Source organism: Chinchilla lanigera, unplaced genomic scaffold (genome assembly GCF_000276665.1).
Source record: "Chinchilla lanigera isolate Chin_1 unplaced genomic scaffold, ChiLan1.0 scaffold00028, whole genome shotgun sequence".
NCBI classification, from domain to species: Eukaryota; Metazoa; Chordata; class Mammalia; order Rodentia; family Chinchillidae; genus Chinchilla; species Chinchilla lanigera.
This window is the reverse complement of record NW_004955429.1, coordinates 22,450,256-22,466,764: the sequence shown is the minus strand read 5'-3', so window position 1 is coordinate 22,466,764 and position 16,509 is coordinate 22,450,256. Positions and strand designations below refer to the sequence as shown.

Genomic DNA, 16,509 nt, shown 5'->3' with positions numbered 1-16,509 from the left:
GGACAGGGATATGTGGGGCTTCTCTTGAAGCTGCTTTAGGAGGATGTTGGCACGAGAGGCTGTGAGGACTGAGTTGGGAAGATGGTCCTCTGTGTGGACCAGCACCGCCTAGTCTCTGGGGCCCCGTTACACAAAGACAAGGAAAGGTGAACTGGTCTCTCGGAGCAGGGATGTGTTCCTCTTAGACTGCTGTGGACATACCCCAGTGGTAGGTCTTACCCCAGTGGCCCCTGGCCTTGGACTGAGAGTCACACCGTTGGCTTCCCTGGTTCTGAAGCCCATGGTCCTGGACAGCCAGGCACCAGCTTCCCAGGGTCTCCAGCTTCACCTGGCCTGTTGTGCGACCTCTCAGGCCCACAGTCAATGAACTGACTCTTCTAGTCAGTCCCTCTCTCTCCCTCTCTCACCACCCACCCACCCACCTATGGGTCAATCTCCCATCTTCTGTTGGTTCTCATATACTTCCTATGTACACAAGAATCCAGGTACTTTCTGAACCTGTCACAGGTGTCTGAAGCCCTGTCTCTATTAGGATGCTTACAGGTTGATCTGTTCTCTCTCGAACCCTCTTTCTGCTCCTCTTTGGCTACTACCTGAGGTCCATAGACTCTCTCCCTCCCCGTCTGCTTGATTTTGTTTGATCTATGATCTCCAGGCCTATGAAAACAACCCTGAACTTTCATTCACATGTTTTCCTATTTCTGCTACCGTCCTGTTGATATGAACACCAGCAAGTATCTAGCACTTGATGATTTTTCAAAGAGCTCCCACTCGATCCTTGCCAAAGGTCCAATAATGAAGGCAAGATCTCCTTTCATAAGGACATCAAGGCAGGGAAGTTCAGCAACTTCCCAGCTTCACAGAATCAGAATATTGTGGGGCCAGGCGCAGCCCACAGGCCCCTCTCCCGGTGCAGGCCTTGGAGGGATAGGGCCTGCGAGCAACTTATTACGTTTAAGGCCAGTGTATGTATATGTGAGGCATTTGCTAACCATTTTGAGTTTTGCCTTCTATAGCCAGGTGTTAAAGACACTGAGATCCCGAAATGTAGATATAGTTGTAGAGTTGAGCTTCTGATAAATGATGGTCTGCAGAATATCTCCACTGCAGAATTTAGAATTACTTTATGGGTCAAATATCTGCCTATTTTATCTTATGACCCTACACAAAATCTAGCCCTAGAGTTCTAGCAGTTAATATTTAATGATGAAATATTGGTGCTATGTTGAAAGTACAAATGCATTTTTTCCACAAAGCAACATGCTTAGAATTCAGTGTGAACCAACCGATTCATTGTGGTGATTATTCTGAAGTTTTTATTTTGGAGTCCTAGGTCACAAAATGACGTGTAATGTTTACAACTGGTTTTACAAATTGAGATGTTTTTATTCCTATTATTTGAGAGTAAAACTGTAGGCAATGTTCTACGCCAGCATCAAAAACGCAGAGCAAACGTTTCCGTATATAAACTGTACATAAAAACAAGGCACTATACATTTTTTGGGAGAGATTAAGGTAGAAAGGTTGATTCGCATAGAGTCTTCAGAGTCCACACCAGTGAGTACAAGTTCTTTGTTCATTTTAGCACCGGAAGCAGCACTCAGAACAAGTCAGGCCTAAGTCAGAAGGAAGCTTCTGAACGTGTATAAAGCTACAGGTGGGGGCAGACCTGATCCAACAGAAGCCATGCCCACGACCTTGTGACAACCTTTTGACATCAAAACAGAAAAAATTTAAAAGTGGATGAATACATATTGCTTTGTTAGATACATATTTGATTTATATGGTGTTTATATAAATATATATATTTTAGAATCTACAAACTATCAAAATAACACTTTATAAAGAGAACTGCTTCAAAAAAGGAAAAATACAAAGGCAATGCCTAGCTGGAACGAAAGGGCAGGCTCTGGTGGCTGCTGAGGAATCACTGCTGAAGAGTACATGACAGAGACCTTTATTGACATCACCAGCAGAACTGTGGAAAGCAAGTTTCCGGAGAGTTCTCTTAAACATTTACAAAATACACAACTCCGGGACAAGTAGTGTCGTTCACAAGGTCAGGTTTGGAAAACACTCGATGTAAGAATACTTTAAAACAGAAACAGAGTCCGGGAGGTCATGATTTCTGGTGCAGTGGTGCTGGTACTGCAGCGCCTGCAGCGGGCCGCGGCGTCTGTCCGGCTCAGAAGAGGCCTTTTGCTTTCTTGAGGTTCACCTGCTTCCAGGCAGGCAGCGTGCTGTACTCGTCCCGAGTCATGTCTAGTGCAAACTGCGGAAGCACAGGGGACACCGGGCGGCCCAGTGAGGGCACGCTCGGCCACGGGTGCGGCTGCCTCGACCTCCCAGCCCCGGGAACGCTGCTTACCTCGAAGTCTTCATCAGTGAGATAAATCTCAAGCTTTAGAGGATCCACGCCTTCTGGTAGCGGCCTTGCGAGCAGATCGGCCAGCGGGTAGACGGTCTTACAAAGCTTGGCTAAGACGTCTTCCACCAGGGTGATCTGATTGGACGCCTCCGTGTCCTGGGGGGGAGCACAGAGAAGGACTTGGTGTGGTCCGCACTGGAACACGTTCATCAAGGGCTGGACTTATGGTTGTTATCTAAACTGTCCCGCAAAAGGCTCATGGTGCTGAAGGCGGTTGCCAGCTGGTGGGCTCTGTGGAAGCAGCTGGAGTATGAGGGCTCTAACTTCATCCCTGGATTAACCCTGACGAGATCACAGTGCAGTGGGCTCGTTAGGAGGTGGGGCCTAAATGGACGATGGCAGGTCACTGAGAATGTGGCCTTGAAGGGTGTGTTCCATCCCCAGGCCCTTCCTCCCTGAGGGTTTGCTTCTCTCTCTGCTTTGGGGCCACCAAGGGGCGAGCAGCTCTGTTCTACTACATTCGCCTCACCTTGCCACAAGCCCAGGGCAAGGGAGCCAGCCAACCATGGACTAAAACCTCGAACACCATGAGCTAAAGCAAACCTTTCTGCCTTAAGTTGCTTCTCTTAGGTATTTTGTCACAGTGACAGAAAGCTGACTAACACAGCTTGCAAGTACATAGCCCTGTGCCCTCTGTACCATACCTGCTCTGGGGCTTCCCTTCACTGGGGAGGGACAGGGCTCTGAAGCAAGGGAACTGGTTAAAGGCTTATGGGTCTCTTGACTTTTAGACATTTTCTCACCCTACCATGAAGTTTCTAGTAAGTCCTGTCTCAGGACTCTCTTGTGAGTACATTATGGGAGAAGACGATTGGCTTTGAAGTCTAAACACCAGATGCCTCCAAATAATAGAATGGGTTTACGAATATTTCAAAGTAACCTTAAGAGAACCCACTCCACTACCTCTGCACCTGGCCCCATCTATTCATCCGTAATAGGAAAGCAAGGATGGGAGTGTGGCTCAGTGTGGCTCCTACCCTTAGTAGGCCTGGGGCCCTGTGTTTGATCCAGCACCAGAAACACAACATGCACCTAGAATATTCTGGGGATAAATCAAGCCTTTTCTTGCTTCCATTTAAACCACTGTGTGCATTTAACCTGAACAGGCTATTCTGGGAAGTTCTCTTCCTCCATTACACTGGGGTCCCAGATGAGCTGTCCTCCTCTAAGGTGGGTGGATGAGACAACACATAACCAGGAGCTGTCCCCAAAATACAGGACAGACCCGGGTCAAGAGGAGGGTTTGGGAATGCAGGCCTGGGCCTGCACACAGCTCCTGCACTCGCTGACTCTGAGACGCAGGGCAGGTGACTGAAGTAGCTTGGCTCTTACACTAGGAAGACGGGGGTGATACTAAGATGAACCTCAGAGGACTGCCCTTAGATGAAATGGGAACATAAATGGAACAATGCAGCAGTGCCCAGCACAGAGCATGCACTTGGTGACTCTTAATTAGTAGTGCAACTTGCTGGTGTAGGAACCCCAATTTTCCACAGGCTGGAACCCCACAGGCCTGCACGGCCCTGCACAGCGCGCTGCTCACCCCCACGGCCCACAGTGAACACGGAAATGGGATTGTGGTTTATGTGCTTGAGCTCAGACTGCAGGCGGCACACTGCCTGTAATCCCCGGAGCTTTAGGGCTTTGTGATCCCATATTTAACGTGAACAGAACTGTCTCGCTTTGACCATGTCAGAGGGAGTAGCCAGCACCTTCCTGGAGTAGATCAAACCCACTTGCTCAGAGTAAGACGGGTTGGAAAGGCTGGGTGTAGCTCAGTGGCAAGGCGCTTGCCCAGCACGTGCCAGGCCCTGGGTTTGTTTCCCAGTCCCCCGCCCCAGGGAAACAGGTTCAGTTAAGCGGCAACGCGGGTACCATGACAGAAGCTCACTCTATGGCTACATAGCAGCAGACTTTGCTTGTTTAAAATAACTTAGATTTCCTCTAAAATATACCTAAGCCATTTCTCCGGAAGAGCATCTTTCTCTAACACAGTCACAAAATCAAAGGGAGAGCACACATCTCCCACCAAACCAAAGGAACCCTGGGCATTGCCAGTACCGGTGAGGTAACTCACACAGTTCCACAGAGCTCCACGACAGGCTTCTTGTCTACGTGGTTGGGAAGTAAAGCGTTTCTGGACACGAACACCCTTTGGTGGGTAGAAGTCACGACTGCCTCAGGTACTACCAGGTGGTCACGTGAGAGACGAACCGAGACGTATGCAATGACTTCTCACAAGTGAGTCATGCTACGTGCGCTCAGTTAATTCAATACATTCACTCATCACAGGGTTATTGTGTGTGTCTTCCTGCACGGTTACCACCCGAAACATGGGGACTTAGAGGGGTGTGATGCGGGAAGCAGTTCTGTTGAGCTAACAGATGAAGAGACAGAGGCTTTTATTTACAGTCTTTAGAGTAAGTAAATTCTCCAACGTGAGAATTTAAACTCTGAGTGCTACATATAGAAAATAGCCCAGACTGTTCAGCTGACTTCCCATTAGGCCTCCTTTTGTTCTAGGGTAATGCTATAGACCTGATGCAAAAGAAAAGGCCAACCCACCCCACTGTGCAATGCAGCCGGACGCTTCTCCCCCAGCTGGTCTGCCCGTGCCCAGCAGGCAGGGGGTCCCAGGGCAGGCCGTGTGCTCACCATTTCTGTGATCTCAGCGACGTCCTCTCTGTGCTCCCAGCTGGGAAACATGTTGGTGAAGGTCAGGGGCTCCAGACCGGCATGGATAAGGTAAGACTTGGGCGGGGGCTTCTTGAGGTTCTTCCCTGAGGTAAAGCAGAATGCAAGTGTCACATGACCCAGCGACCCTGGCTTTCCCTCATTGCCCTCGGAACCTTTGCTTCTTCGTTCGGAACTTTTGACTTCCTGCTTAACATGTGGGCTCTGAGTGGTCCATAACGTGTGTGACGTTTATCTAAAACGCTCACTTCGCCCCTACGCCCAGCACAGGGGCACGGGGTCAGGTAAGTCTACTTCCTGAGCCCCACAAGATGCCTTCTGGTTCCCGGAAAGGCCCAGGTCTCTCCCTGGGGCTTTGGGCCGGGTCTTCTTATATCTTCCTCCTTCCCCCGCAGGGGTTTTCCTCTGATGGCTTCATGCACAAGGGACTTCAGTGGCATCACACAGCCAAGGGCAGCATTTACTTTAATGCTGTAGCTTTAACATTTGGCGGAAAGTTTAAAAAGATATTTATTATGAGAGAATTTTTCAAGAGAATGAGCCGTACACACTCAGAGATACTAAGCTCATCAATAAAATCGTGAACGTTAATCACCGTCCTCTTCCTTCCTAGAAAAGACCATGTGTTCTGGGTAAATGGGATAGTAAAAAACCCACAAATTTACTGTGGGCTTCTCTTTATGAATACAGTACTATGAATATGGTATTATTCTAAAATAGTGCTACATGGTGACAGAGTTGGCACTAGCGTTTCAGCCAGTTCGGAGATTTCTGTTTTCCGGTGGCGAGGCGCACCCTGCGGATACTGAGCGTGGTGGTGGTCCACCGGCCTCTCACCACGAATATTCCCAGGAACAGGAGGGTTGGCGACGCGGGTGCCCCACGGCATACCTCAAGGGCAGCGCCTGAGACGGCCTCATGACATGAAAGAGAAAGCCCTGTCCTCCTTGACGGTGGCAGCCAAGAATGTGCTGACTGCAGGGATAGTGAGCCTCAAGATGTCACAGGGGGGCAGCTGGCTCCATGGCGGCTTACGGAGGGAGGGGTGTGCAGCAGGAGGCGGGGCTCCGGCAGCCCCCGCCGCCCCCCGCCTGGCCCTCACCTCTGCAGTACTGGAGCACGGTCTCCATGGCACTCTTCCGGTCCGAGGCCCAGCGGATGCGGGCGGAGCCGGTGATCTTGTTCTCAATGGGCCACCAGCCTTGCCACAGGTACACCTCGTGGTGATTGTCCACGAGAAAGAGCGCTGTGGGGAGTGAGGACAGCGCGTCAGGAGCTCCTGCACGGACGCTGCCAGCTCACCGTGGCCCCAGCATAAGCGGCGCCTCCCTCTCCCGCTGCTGTGTCAGAGGGTAACATCTCCCCCAGGTTCAGGGGCAAAGGGGCAAGTGGAGCCCCCGCCCCCGCCCCCGCAATCTCAGCCCCTGGAAAGGTCAGCTTGGAGAAGCCCCTCGGTAGACAGGAGGCAGCAACAGTGTGGCTCTTTCTTTCCTTTGCCTCTCGGTCCTCACCGGTCACCCCAGCTCAGCCCTGGGCTGCCTGTGGCCCATCCGGAGAGGGCTGGGGCGGTGGCAGGTCATGGAGTGGCCACCGCCAGCGCTGGCCTGAAGAGCATAATACAACCTGGGGCCCGCCCTCGGGCCTTTGGTGTTCCCGCCCATCTGACTGCTTAGCAACGATGTGGGTCCCCGGCTCTCTCCAGGAGAAATGGGCTTTAAAAGGCAAAACGGTCTTGCTCCTCCCTCTTCACTTTCTGGTCTGCGTGCCCTCAGTGTGACTCTTACTCCACCTGGCCAGGAGCCTCCAGCTGGCGGCTCAGCTCACCCCGCCTTTCCCCACCTGCCCTTCAGGGTTCTGGGGAAGCCACACCCTGTAAAAGCGCACATCCACCCTGAGCTCCCGCAGAAGAGGTCAGGGAGCAGATGCTCCTTTGAGACAGTTGCTGATGTCTCCGGCAGCGCGGCAAGTGCACCGGTCCAGGTCAAGGCTGCCTGGCTGCGACCCGGGCCACCACAGCGAGGACAGGCACCTGGCTGCAGGCTCTTGTATCACGAGCTCAGGGCTGGCTGCCCTCGGACTTGACGGCAGGAGGGTGGGCCCCTGCAACTCTCCCCGCCAGAGGGGGGCCCAGAGGCTGCTGGCTGGAGGCGGTGGTGGACACAGCCCTGACCTCGGAATCAGAAGACCCAAACTGCGGTGAGCCACACACACTGCTCAGCGGCTAGCTCACCAGGTGCCTTGCCCACTTCTCCTTACCACTTGCTTTCCCAGGCTCCCTTGCAGCTGGGGTGGCCATGTGACACTCTCTGGCCAATGAGATGTGAGCAGAAGTCTGCTGGGGGCATCTGGGAAAGCATTTTGCTTTATTTTGTGAAAGAAAGAAACAGTTTATACTGCCCTTTCCCCGACTCCCTGTTTTTCTCTTGGAATGCAAACATGATGGCTGGAGCAAGGACAGTCCCCTGGGGACCACGAAGCAACAAGTCTGAGAGAAGGCTGGGAGAGGTGCAGAGTCGCCACAGATCCTGTTGTGCTCCGTGTATCTCTGAGGTCTTTGGGCCACAGGCCTTGCCACGGGTAAACCTCGAGGTGACTGTCAAGGAGAAACTGCTGTGGGAGTACATGCTCTACGCTATCACGTGCACTTGATTTCACTCCCTTTCCTTCTAGGGTAGGTGCGAGTGTTAAGTGAGACAGCACCGGCGGGGGTCTCCGCAGTGCACACGACAGTCACCGCTAACCGGAGGGTGCGCCCCCTGCGGGCCGTACCTGGCTGCGGGGCGCTGTACAGGTCCTCCTGTAAGAACGGCATCGAGCTGACCACGGAGGGCGCCCGGGCAGGGTACACGAACTCGGTGGCTGAGAAGTCCCCGGATGAACTGCTGAGGATGAACAGGCGCGGGGCGAAGTTAAAACTTCCAGGATCTTTGAAAGAAAAGAGAGTGGAGCTGAAGCCCACACGCTCTCAGCTCCGGACGGCTGAAGACAAAGCACGAAACAGTTCAAAGAATCGGCAGGAGCAGACTGGGTGGAGGGTTTATCGGGGCTTGGAGATGGGGAAGCGTGCGTGCGTGCGTGCGTGCGTGCGTGAGTGCGCGGTGCTGGGGACGGAGCCCAGGGCCTCTCGCAGGGTGGGTAAGCACTGCACCGGGAGCTGCAGGCCCAGCCCGAGGGAGACATTTTCAGTTGCAACAGTAAAAGAAGCAATCGAAAGGGAAAGACTTATGCACTGATTACATAAAAATAAAAAAATTACAGTACAAAAGTTTTAATAACATTTGTAATGCAGCAATCAGTTCCTTATACATGAAGGTACATAAATCAGGAAAGACAAGTAGTTCAATAAAATGTGTACAAATGAAACATCCACCAAAGTAGGCACACATTAAACATTCACCAGTGTAGAAAAACAAATAGCTAAAAATGTATCTTGTGAATGCATATGTTTGTGTCTGCGTGTGTGTATGTGTATGGCAAACAGAAACTGCACTACACCAGTATACACACATACACACACACACAGACAGACATATGGGAAGTGATTCAGTCTTCTGATTAACCAATTAAATTAAAGCAGTGATTAGTGTGGTGCTAACCTTGGTTGTCAACCTGACTGAACTGGGAAACACTTAGGAGATTAGTGAAGCACAGCTCTGGGTGAGTCTCTGAGGGCGTCTGCAGAGATGACTGGCATGCAGACAGCACACTGAGGGGGAGACCCACGCGGGACCACCCAATAGGTGGAACAAAAGGGAGGAGGGAGGAGCCACAGTACAGGCTCTCTGGGTGCCCTCTCTAGGGTGGCTGTCGTGACACGAATGGCTTTTCTCAGCCATGTCCGTCCGCCGTGGTATTTCTGCCTTGGCACAAGCCTGGAGACCATGGAGCCAGCTAATGATAGATAGACTGAACTTTGCGGAACCATAAGCCAAAGTGACCCTTTTCTGCTTTCAGTGGACTTGTCAGGTACTTTGTCACAACAACAGAAAGCTGACGAATGCACCGAGCTATCCGGCCCAGGGTATCTGGCAAAGAGGAAAAACTTAATGTGCTGAGTTTATGATTGTGCCGGGAAATGCACACTTGTCCATTGCTGGTACGGGTGAAACGTGGCGCTAAGGTTCTGGCGGACATGGTGGTAAATACTGAATGACTTAGCCTCTTAAAAGACAAGAGCCGTAGCTAGGGATTCACCCTAAGTACGAATGAACACACAGACTTATTTAATAGAGAAAAGGGGGAAACATCTCCCCAGCTACAGAAAACTCCTGAGTAGAGCGTGGGATCCGTTCATGGAATTCTCTGTAGCTGCTAAGTCTGAAAGAGCAACAACTTAGGAACTGAGTCATAATAAAGGGAGAAGGGGGATGATACAACGGTGGATCCAAATTTTGTTTTTTAAAATGCATATTGAAAATGGCACAGAAAAATGAGGATCTGAGTTATGTCTGAGAGACATTGCACATGACTATTCCTTCATCTGCCTAAGTTCAACAACTACCCCTGGCAGGCATCATGTGTGGAAGGTCATGTCAAGGTTTATGGAACTAGAGGGGCAGAGGCGCACAGAGTCGCTGTGTAGACACACCCCTGCTGTGCAGCCCTGCCTGGGTGATTAGCTTCTCTCTGCCCACTTCCTTATTTGTGAAAATGGGAGAGGGTTGGGCGGGGTGAGTTAGTGGAAAACATATATAGGGTAAAAATGGACCCTGGGATGTCAGAGCTGCTTAATAAACATTTGCTTTCCTTATGTTAATAACGTGCATTTAGGAAAACGTAGGAAAGTACACACTTGCATACTGGCGCACGCTGGTAAATGCAGACAGCTACGCTGTGTAGCGGCAGTCACCATCTTTCCAAACAGGACCAGTGACTTTGAAGGGATACGGGGGTAAGAAGGGTCTGCTTCCTCCCAGACTTCCACACCACCTCCCAGAACACTCCACTTTCCCGGAGGGGGCCCCTAGGCTACAGCTGGTCCCTGAGACTGCCAGGACTCTGCGAACTGAATCCCAGTGGGAGCCCGTGCGTCGGCGCCCTGCTCTGCTCTAGGGAGAGAAAGCTGGTCTATCAGCTGGGTGCCACGCTCGTCAAGCTAAATCCCAGCGATAGGGTACAGTTAAGATGAAGGACCAAGGAAAATTACGTAGGATTTAATGTCTTTAGGGTAAGAAAAGCCCAGATCAACAAACATCAGAAAATGACACATGGGGTGTGGTTGGGCGGCCCATGCCGCGGGGGCCATCTACATTTGTCATTTTTGGTGCCAGCAGGACTCTTCACAGGCCCCGTTCATGTGGGGTATGTAGAAGACAATCAACAGCCAACAAAGATGTCATCCCCTTCGCAAGCTGCACCTCCCTTGTGCGCTTCACCCCCACTCCGCGTGGACTTCCTTTAACCAGCCATGTCTGTACTTCCGTCCTTTTCTCAGCTGAATTCGGCTCCACCCGAAACTGGCACCAAGGACGGGCAACACATCAAATCATCTAGTCCCTAAAAGTGTTCCTCTGGACTCGAATACTCCTACTACAGATCGAGCAGTCAAGTGGTCGAAAACCCCAAGCTCTCTACATAGAGAAATGATACCACAAGTAGAAAATTTCACAGCTGACCGCATGTCACAGTCAAAACACAGGGGCACTAAAATATTATGTAAATCACCTCAGGCTGTGTGTATCAAGGTATGAGACATAAATCAATTTTGTATTTAGACGGGAGTGCCATCCCCAAAGCATCGCATTATGTGTGTGCAAATACTCCAAAGTCTGAAAAAAATCTGAAATGGGAAACATTTCTGGTTCCAAGCATTTCAGACAGGCGATACGTAGCCTGTGCTGTGCTTTCCTTCTTTCTATGGTGTAATAAACCCGGAAGCACCTCCTTCGCTGTAGAAGACTGTCGAGTAGACGTTTCTCCGATATCTCACTGGCTTCCGGTACCTCCTCCCCAGCCACTCTTATCTCCTGCAGGACTGCAGCCCTGGTTGGTGATGAGCAGCTCACCCTCAAACCCAAGGATGTTTCTTTGTTGTCCTACGGCCACCAACGGTGGTGCCTGTCCCCTCTTGATATTCATGACCTTGCTCACCCACTTTTCATGCGTTCCATCACTGCCCTTTAAATGGTGAGTTCTAGCTAACGGCCACGAATGTGCAATCTCTGAATAGCACCCGACATCAGACAGATACTCTACTGTGCCCTTTTCTGAGGGCTGTGTCCCTTGCTCTGACACGGAGATCTGTGAGTCCCTGAAAGGACAAGAGCCCAGGGGCTCCATGGCTGCTCCCTCCTCCTGCCTGCCCCCGTGGCCGACTCACGCCACATCACTTAGCGATCGCCTCCCCAACCTATCTGAGTTTCAGGCTCCAAGTTCACAGGCTGCTGGTCCTTTCCCTGTGTTCACAGGTTCCTTAAACATCTACTAGGTGTGCACGGAGCATCGGTCCCTGCCCTCCAAGCCTCCGCTTCCAGCAGTGACTTCTGCGAATGGCTCGGGGTTTCCAGCCCCCCACCAGGATCCTGCCATGTCTGCTGGACCCCGCTCTCACCGGCCTTCTCACTACTTCCCAGAGCCTGGCTCCAGGGCCCCCGAACAGAGTCCTGCTCCTCAGGTTCCACAGTGTTGCTGCTCGTGGAGTCTCATGGCGTTTTCTTTTCTCCGCGTCGCACCAACCTCCAGGGGCCGTGCCTTGCCGCCTTCCCATAAAGCTGTGTGGGAATCTTCTGCTTAACTTCTTCCCCTGCACCTCTTCTATGACCCTTAGCAGCCTGTATGTCGGATTCTAGTTGCTCGCACACGGCACAGACCTAGCCTCTCCACTGGGCAGTAGGCTTGGGAGGACACGCCCTAGGTTGTGTGTAGTGTGCAGTGCGTGTTCGATACATACTTCCCGAATAAGTTAAAGAGTGAAGTAAAAGACAACTGAAGGTTATGGGTGGGGCGTTACCTTGAAGCATGCAGTCGTAGGCTTTCCTGTCTCTTCTTCCTAACGCGTCCCAGAACCCCAGGGGCTCAGATCCTTCATCACATTCGTGTATTGTCACGTTGCTGCTACTGTGCAGTCCAGCTTCCAAGGGGCACCTGCACGGGACAAACTCCAGTGGGTTCTCGCACGCCCAGAAAGAGCCAGCAGCACAGAACTGCTGAGGACTAAATCAATGGGCCAGCTCCCTCAGTTCTGTTTTCTAACTAAAAGCAGTTCTTACTAAGAGGGAAAACAGATTCTCCAGTTTATGAGTGTGTTTGTGTTGGAAGAGAAGGGCTGGCTTGCCCCTGGAGAGGATTATATGATTACATATGATAGGCAATGAAAATGATCCCTGTTTTAACATATAACAACACTTTTGCTATCTCTTGTCCTTTCCTGCCAGAACATAAATGTCATGAGGAGAGAGACGTGGGTTTACTCACGGCCAAGTCCCAGGCCCCTAATCTGTGCTTTGCACCAAAGAAGAGCTCCATACGTATTTGCTGAATGCGTCAGTGAGCGAGTGAATGAGCTCTTCCCTGCTTTGCTTTCCTCTTAGCGGTCCAGGTAAAAGCAGTGACGGGCTCCGCATGCCCATGGACAGCTTGCTGAGCACCATTTCCCTCCCTTCCTGCTCCACAGCCCACAGAGCGATGTTCGCGACTGCTTCCCTGGTCTGCGGGCCAGAAGCTCACATGCGTCCCTTCCTCCCTCTGCCCTTGCCATGCAGAGCTACGTTCTCCAGCGGTCACAAGGAAAGCAGGCCCTGTTGCACAGCGTTGTGCCAGGAGAGCGGGCTATGCCACGCCGTGCTTTGGTGGTGTGTGGTGGCCGCACAGGACGTTACCGAGGTCCTCCCAAGGGCTCCCCTGGCTGCCTGCGATGCCCCTCTGCATGGTGCTAGGAGAACAGCGCCACAGGGCCACCCTCCTGGCCCGGTGATGGGGCGGGAGTAGGGGTGACAGAGCCTCCTCGGTTCTCTGTCTCCAGGCTGCAGGGCACCCTCTCCCCAGGTCCTTGCTCAGTACTCTGCCCCAGAAGAGGCCTCCTGGGAGAAGGAGAAGACCCACACCAGGTGCTGTGCCCGAGGAATCCCTGCCAGGACCTTGGCCTGAGAAGGGGCACAGTGCTGTTTTCTAATGGGACATCTCACAGCCCTGCCAAGTGCTTCTTTAGCTTTTCCCACTCTTCTGTTCTGACGAAACTAAGTCTTAGAATCCCTGAAAGAAATTTAGAATTTGCTCTTTAAATATCAGAGGATTCCAGGCTTATAATTTAAAAGCTGAGTTGTACCTACGAGGACGAAGCTCCCGTGTCTGTTGGGGTCATTTCCTGTGCTCTCAGCAGCACCTGTGTCTTCTTGTTTTTGGAGGTGGGGTTTTGCGCTGTTGCAGCCTGGCCTCAAGCACACTCCCCCAGCCTCCTGTGCAGCTGGGACTAGGAGCGTGCGCCCCCTGCCTGCCCAATGCTGCCGAGGAAGGGGAATCCTCGGAGAGCTGAGGACGCGCTCACGTCAAAGGTCCCGGCTGACCATATGTCCCATCCACCTGGAATGCCAACTGACCCTTGTCGAGTCACCGTGGGCACAAGAGGTGTCCAAGGGTCCCCTCCCTCCTGGCCTGCGCTCACACCTCCGGGAAGCCCCTTCTGAGGTCGGCTCTTCACAGGCCCTGGATACTCACTGTTCCTTGATTTTGTTGGCTGCGGTCCTGCCCACTTCCTTGGTGTGGGCCTGAGCTTTGCATCCATGCCACAAGTAAATCAGGGCCTTGTTCACGTTGAGGACCACCATGGAGGTCCTGGACCTCAGGCTGCTGCAGTGACAGGCCACCTCCAGCAAGTTCCCTTCCACCGGCACTTCTCCTCGCACACAGTACAGCCTCCACTCACCTGCAGGGGGCGCCGGCAGCACAGTTAGGACCTGAGCGGGACCGGAAGCCCGTCCTCCCTGTGCAGGCAGGCAGCAGCCACACGGCAGGGGCTCCGGGGAAGCGGCCTGAATTCAGCCGGGCAAGGACTGCGCCTAGGCTTTCCGGGAAGCAAATCATCTTGGAGTTAGTCAGAAGCCGGTTCCCAGAGGTCGTGGTGCAGAAAAACCTTCTCTGCACAATTTACACAGTAAGTCATAGAGGTCTACAGCTCAGATTTGCCTTTTTGGTGGGAGGATGTTGGCCAACAAAAGACTGTAATTTATAACAGAGGAGCCACTGGTGATTTTACCGTCCTGAAAAGCACGGACAGAGAACTTAGTTCAAGGCCGAGTGATCTTCCAGCCTCTTCCATGCAAAGGTGGGTCCCGAGGGAAATTCCACAGTGTGTGTGTGTGGGGGGGTGAAGGGCTGATTTATCAGGAGGTTTCCACTGGCAAGGCCACGGTTAGATGAGAACAGACTCACTTTATACCTGCTCACCCAGAGAAACACCTGCCGGGAGGAGGAAAAACCCTATGGATTCCGACCGTAAAGGTGACTCACTCTGCGCATTCTCCTCTTCCTCCTCTCGGCGTCCAGAGTGCACCACCATCCCGCCCTGGAAACACTGGAGGAAGCAGGGTGGCTCCTTCCCCTGCAGGACCTGGACCTGCGAGGTCAAACACAGCCGGTCAGACGCCGGGATGGGCTTTCAAGGGCACACAACAGTGCGCGCCTGCCGGAGGACATCTGAGAACTACAAGGCTAACGCACAAAAGCCGGTGAAAGTACTGTTATCCAAAGATAAGTGCTGTTGCTTTAATGTGTACCTGCTTCCTTTTATAGCATTTTTCAGGTCTGTATTTTGTCCTAAATAAGAGTGTTATTTTCTGTTGTCTTATGCTCATTTTTATCATTCATTATTTTTCACTTGTCGAATATTCTTCTGAAACATGAATTTTGATATTTTAATGCTTTTCTGTGATATGGCTGTAACATGATTGATGCATCCTTTGTAACCACCTGCAATAGATGGGGGCTTAAGTCTCCCTGAGGCTGATGATTTGGAGGCTTGGTCCCTCACACGGTGCTACTGGGAGGTGGGGGGACCTTTAAGAGGCGGGGCCCAGTGGGAGTCTTTAGGTGTTTGGGGGTGTGGTCCTGAAGGGGACCGTGGGACCTCAGCCTCTTCTTCTCTTTCACTTCCTGGTCATGAGTGGTTCTGCTCTTCCACATGTTCCTCCATACTATGCTGCCTCATCACAGGTCTAGAAGTTGGCCACGAACCAAAATAAACCTTATCTCAGGTATCGGTTAAGGTAACGGAAGCTAACACACCGTCCCAGCAGTCTGCTCACACAGCGGTGGCTCTCACAGGACACCCCTCTTCCTGTCATCCATTCCTCTCATTAGGGGTCAGCTGCACCTCAACTGATGCCAGCGGTAAGTCAACTCACGCTCACGTTGGCAGGATATTTCCCCTCAAAGAGGAAATGTTTGGTTGAGCTGGCAGTCGGGGTGCTCTGAACGACAGGAAGCATTCTTTGCCACGAGTCAGTGAACCAATCTTGGTCTGTATTACGCAAAGGCCAGTCAAGTGCCATCTTGTGGCAGTGTTTTCTACCAAGTGTCTACAGTGGTGTTTTCATTGGGTGCACTAATAAATAAAGTGCCCAGTCTGGAAGGATGAAGACTCAGAACTCTAAGGATGCTTCTAAGGCATGCTTGAAATGTTATTAATCCACGGCCGTTACAGAAAAAAAAAAGTGGTTGAGATTACCTACTCTTAGGAGTAAATTAAAATGCAACTCTTGCTAACCACTATTTCTAAAATATGTTGCATAGTAGGAAACATACATTACAATGATTTTTAGGGACGATGATCAGTTCTGAGGACTCTGAAAGGCTGAGTGTGCATGGCTCTGGTTCTGGAGAAAGTTTCTCCGGTCTCTTCCCTCATGCTGTTCTCAGTCACTCATCCATGGTGGGGAAGATATTTGCACATGACGTCATGTCTTCTTAACCCCGAGAGTCAGCTCTTAATTACTGGTGCCGAAGGATGAGACACGTGGCATAGATCCTCTAAAACCCAAAAGGAAATATCTACACCTCACTGGAGTTGGGTGGGGAACCTCTCAGGCACTGTGAGGCCCTGGTGCTGTAAGACCAGCACTGACCGGGGCTCTTTCCTGCTCTTGGGGGAAGGCGGATAGTAAATTAGTACATGCCCTGACTCTGTGGTTTCAGGGGGCAGAAAGTACGATAAGGAGATAAAGCGTGGTAAAGGGACAGCAGGATGAGGAGGCCTGGGAAGGGATCTGAATAACACTGGGGGCGGCACTAACAGTTACCTGCACCCTAAGAGGCTGGGTGCTACTCTTAAAGAAATTCTTACAGTTTCTAGGTTTTGCACATCTGTATGTCGGAAGTGCCCCAGAGGGTACAAGGTCTGAGGGGGGTGTGAAATGGTGTGTCTGAGATCAGCAAACAGACTGCAGCAGGCTGGG

At 51.7% G+C, this 16,509-nt stretch overlaps 1 protein-coding gene across 13 annotated transcripts in view; it reads right to left on the bottom strand.

Annotated features, from left to right (window-relative positions):
* Positions 1–1,293: 1,293 nt before the first annotated feature.
* Svil (supervillin) overlaps positions 1,294–16,509 on the bottom strand; it is a 125,733-nt gene continuing 110,517 nt past the window's right edge. For all 13 annotated transcript variants that reach the window (XM_013515381.1, XM_013515379.1, XM_013515382.1 and 10 more), the window contains 8 exons: positions 14,567–14,672; positions 13,775–13,982; positions 12,072–12,205; positions 7,892–8,047; positions 6,225–6,368; positions 5,084–5,208; positions 2,369–2,524; positions 1,294–2,272 (listed from right to left, as the gene is read on the bottom strand). In XM_013515381.1, coding sequence (XP_013370835.1) covers positions 2,186–2,272; positions 2,369–2,524; positions 5,084–5,208; positions 6,225–6,368; positions 7,892–8,047; positions 12,072–12,205; positions 13,775–13,982; positions 14,567–14,672 — 1,116 coding nt within the window. In that variant the 3' untranslated portion in view covers positions 1,294–2,185. The remainder of the gene's footprint in view (positions 2,273–2,368; positions 2,525–5,083; positions 5,209–6,224; positions 6,369–7,891; positions 8,048–12,071; positions 12,206–13,774; positions 13,983–14,566; positions 14,673–16,509) is intronic.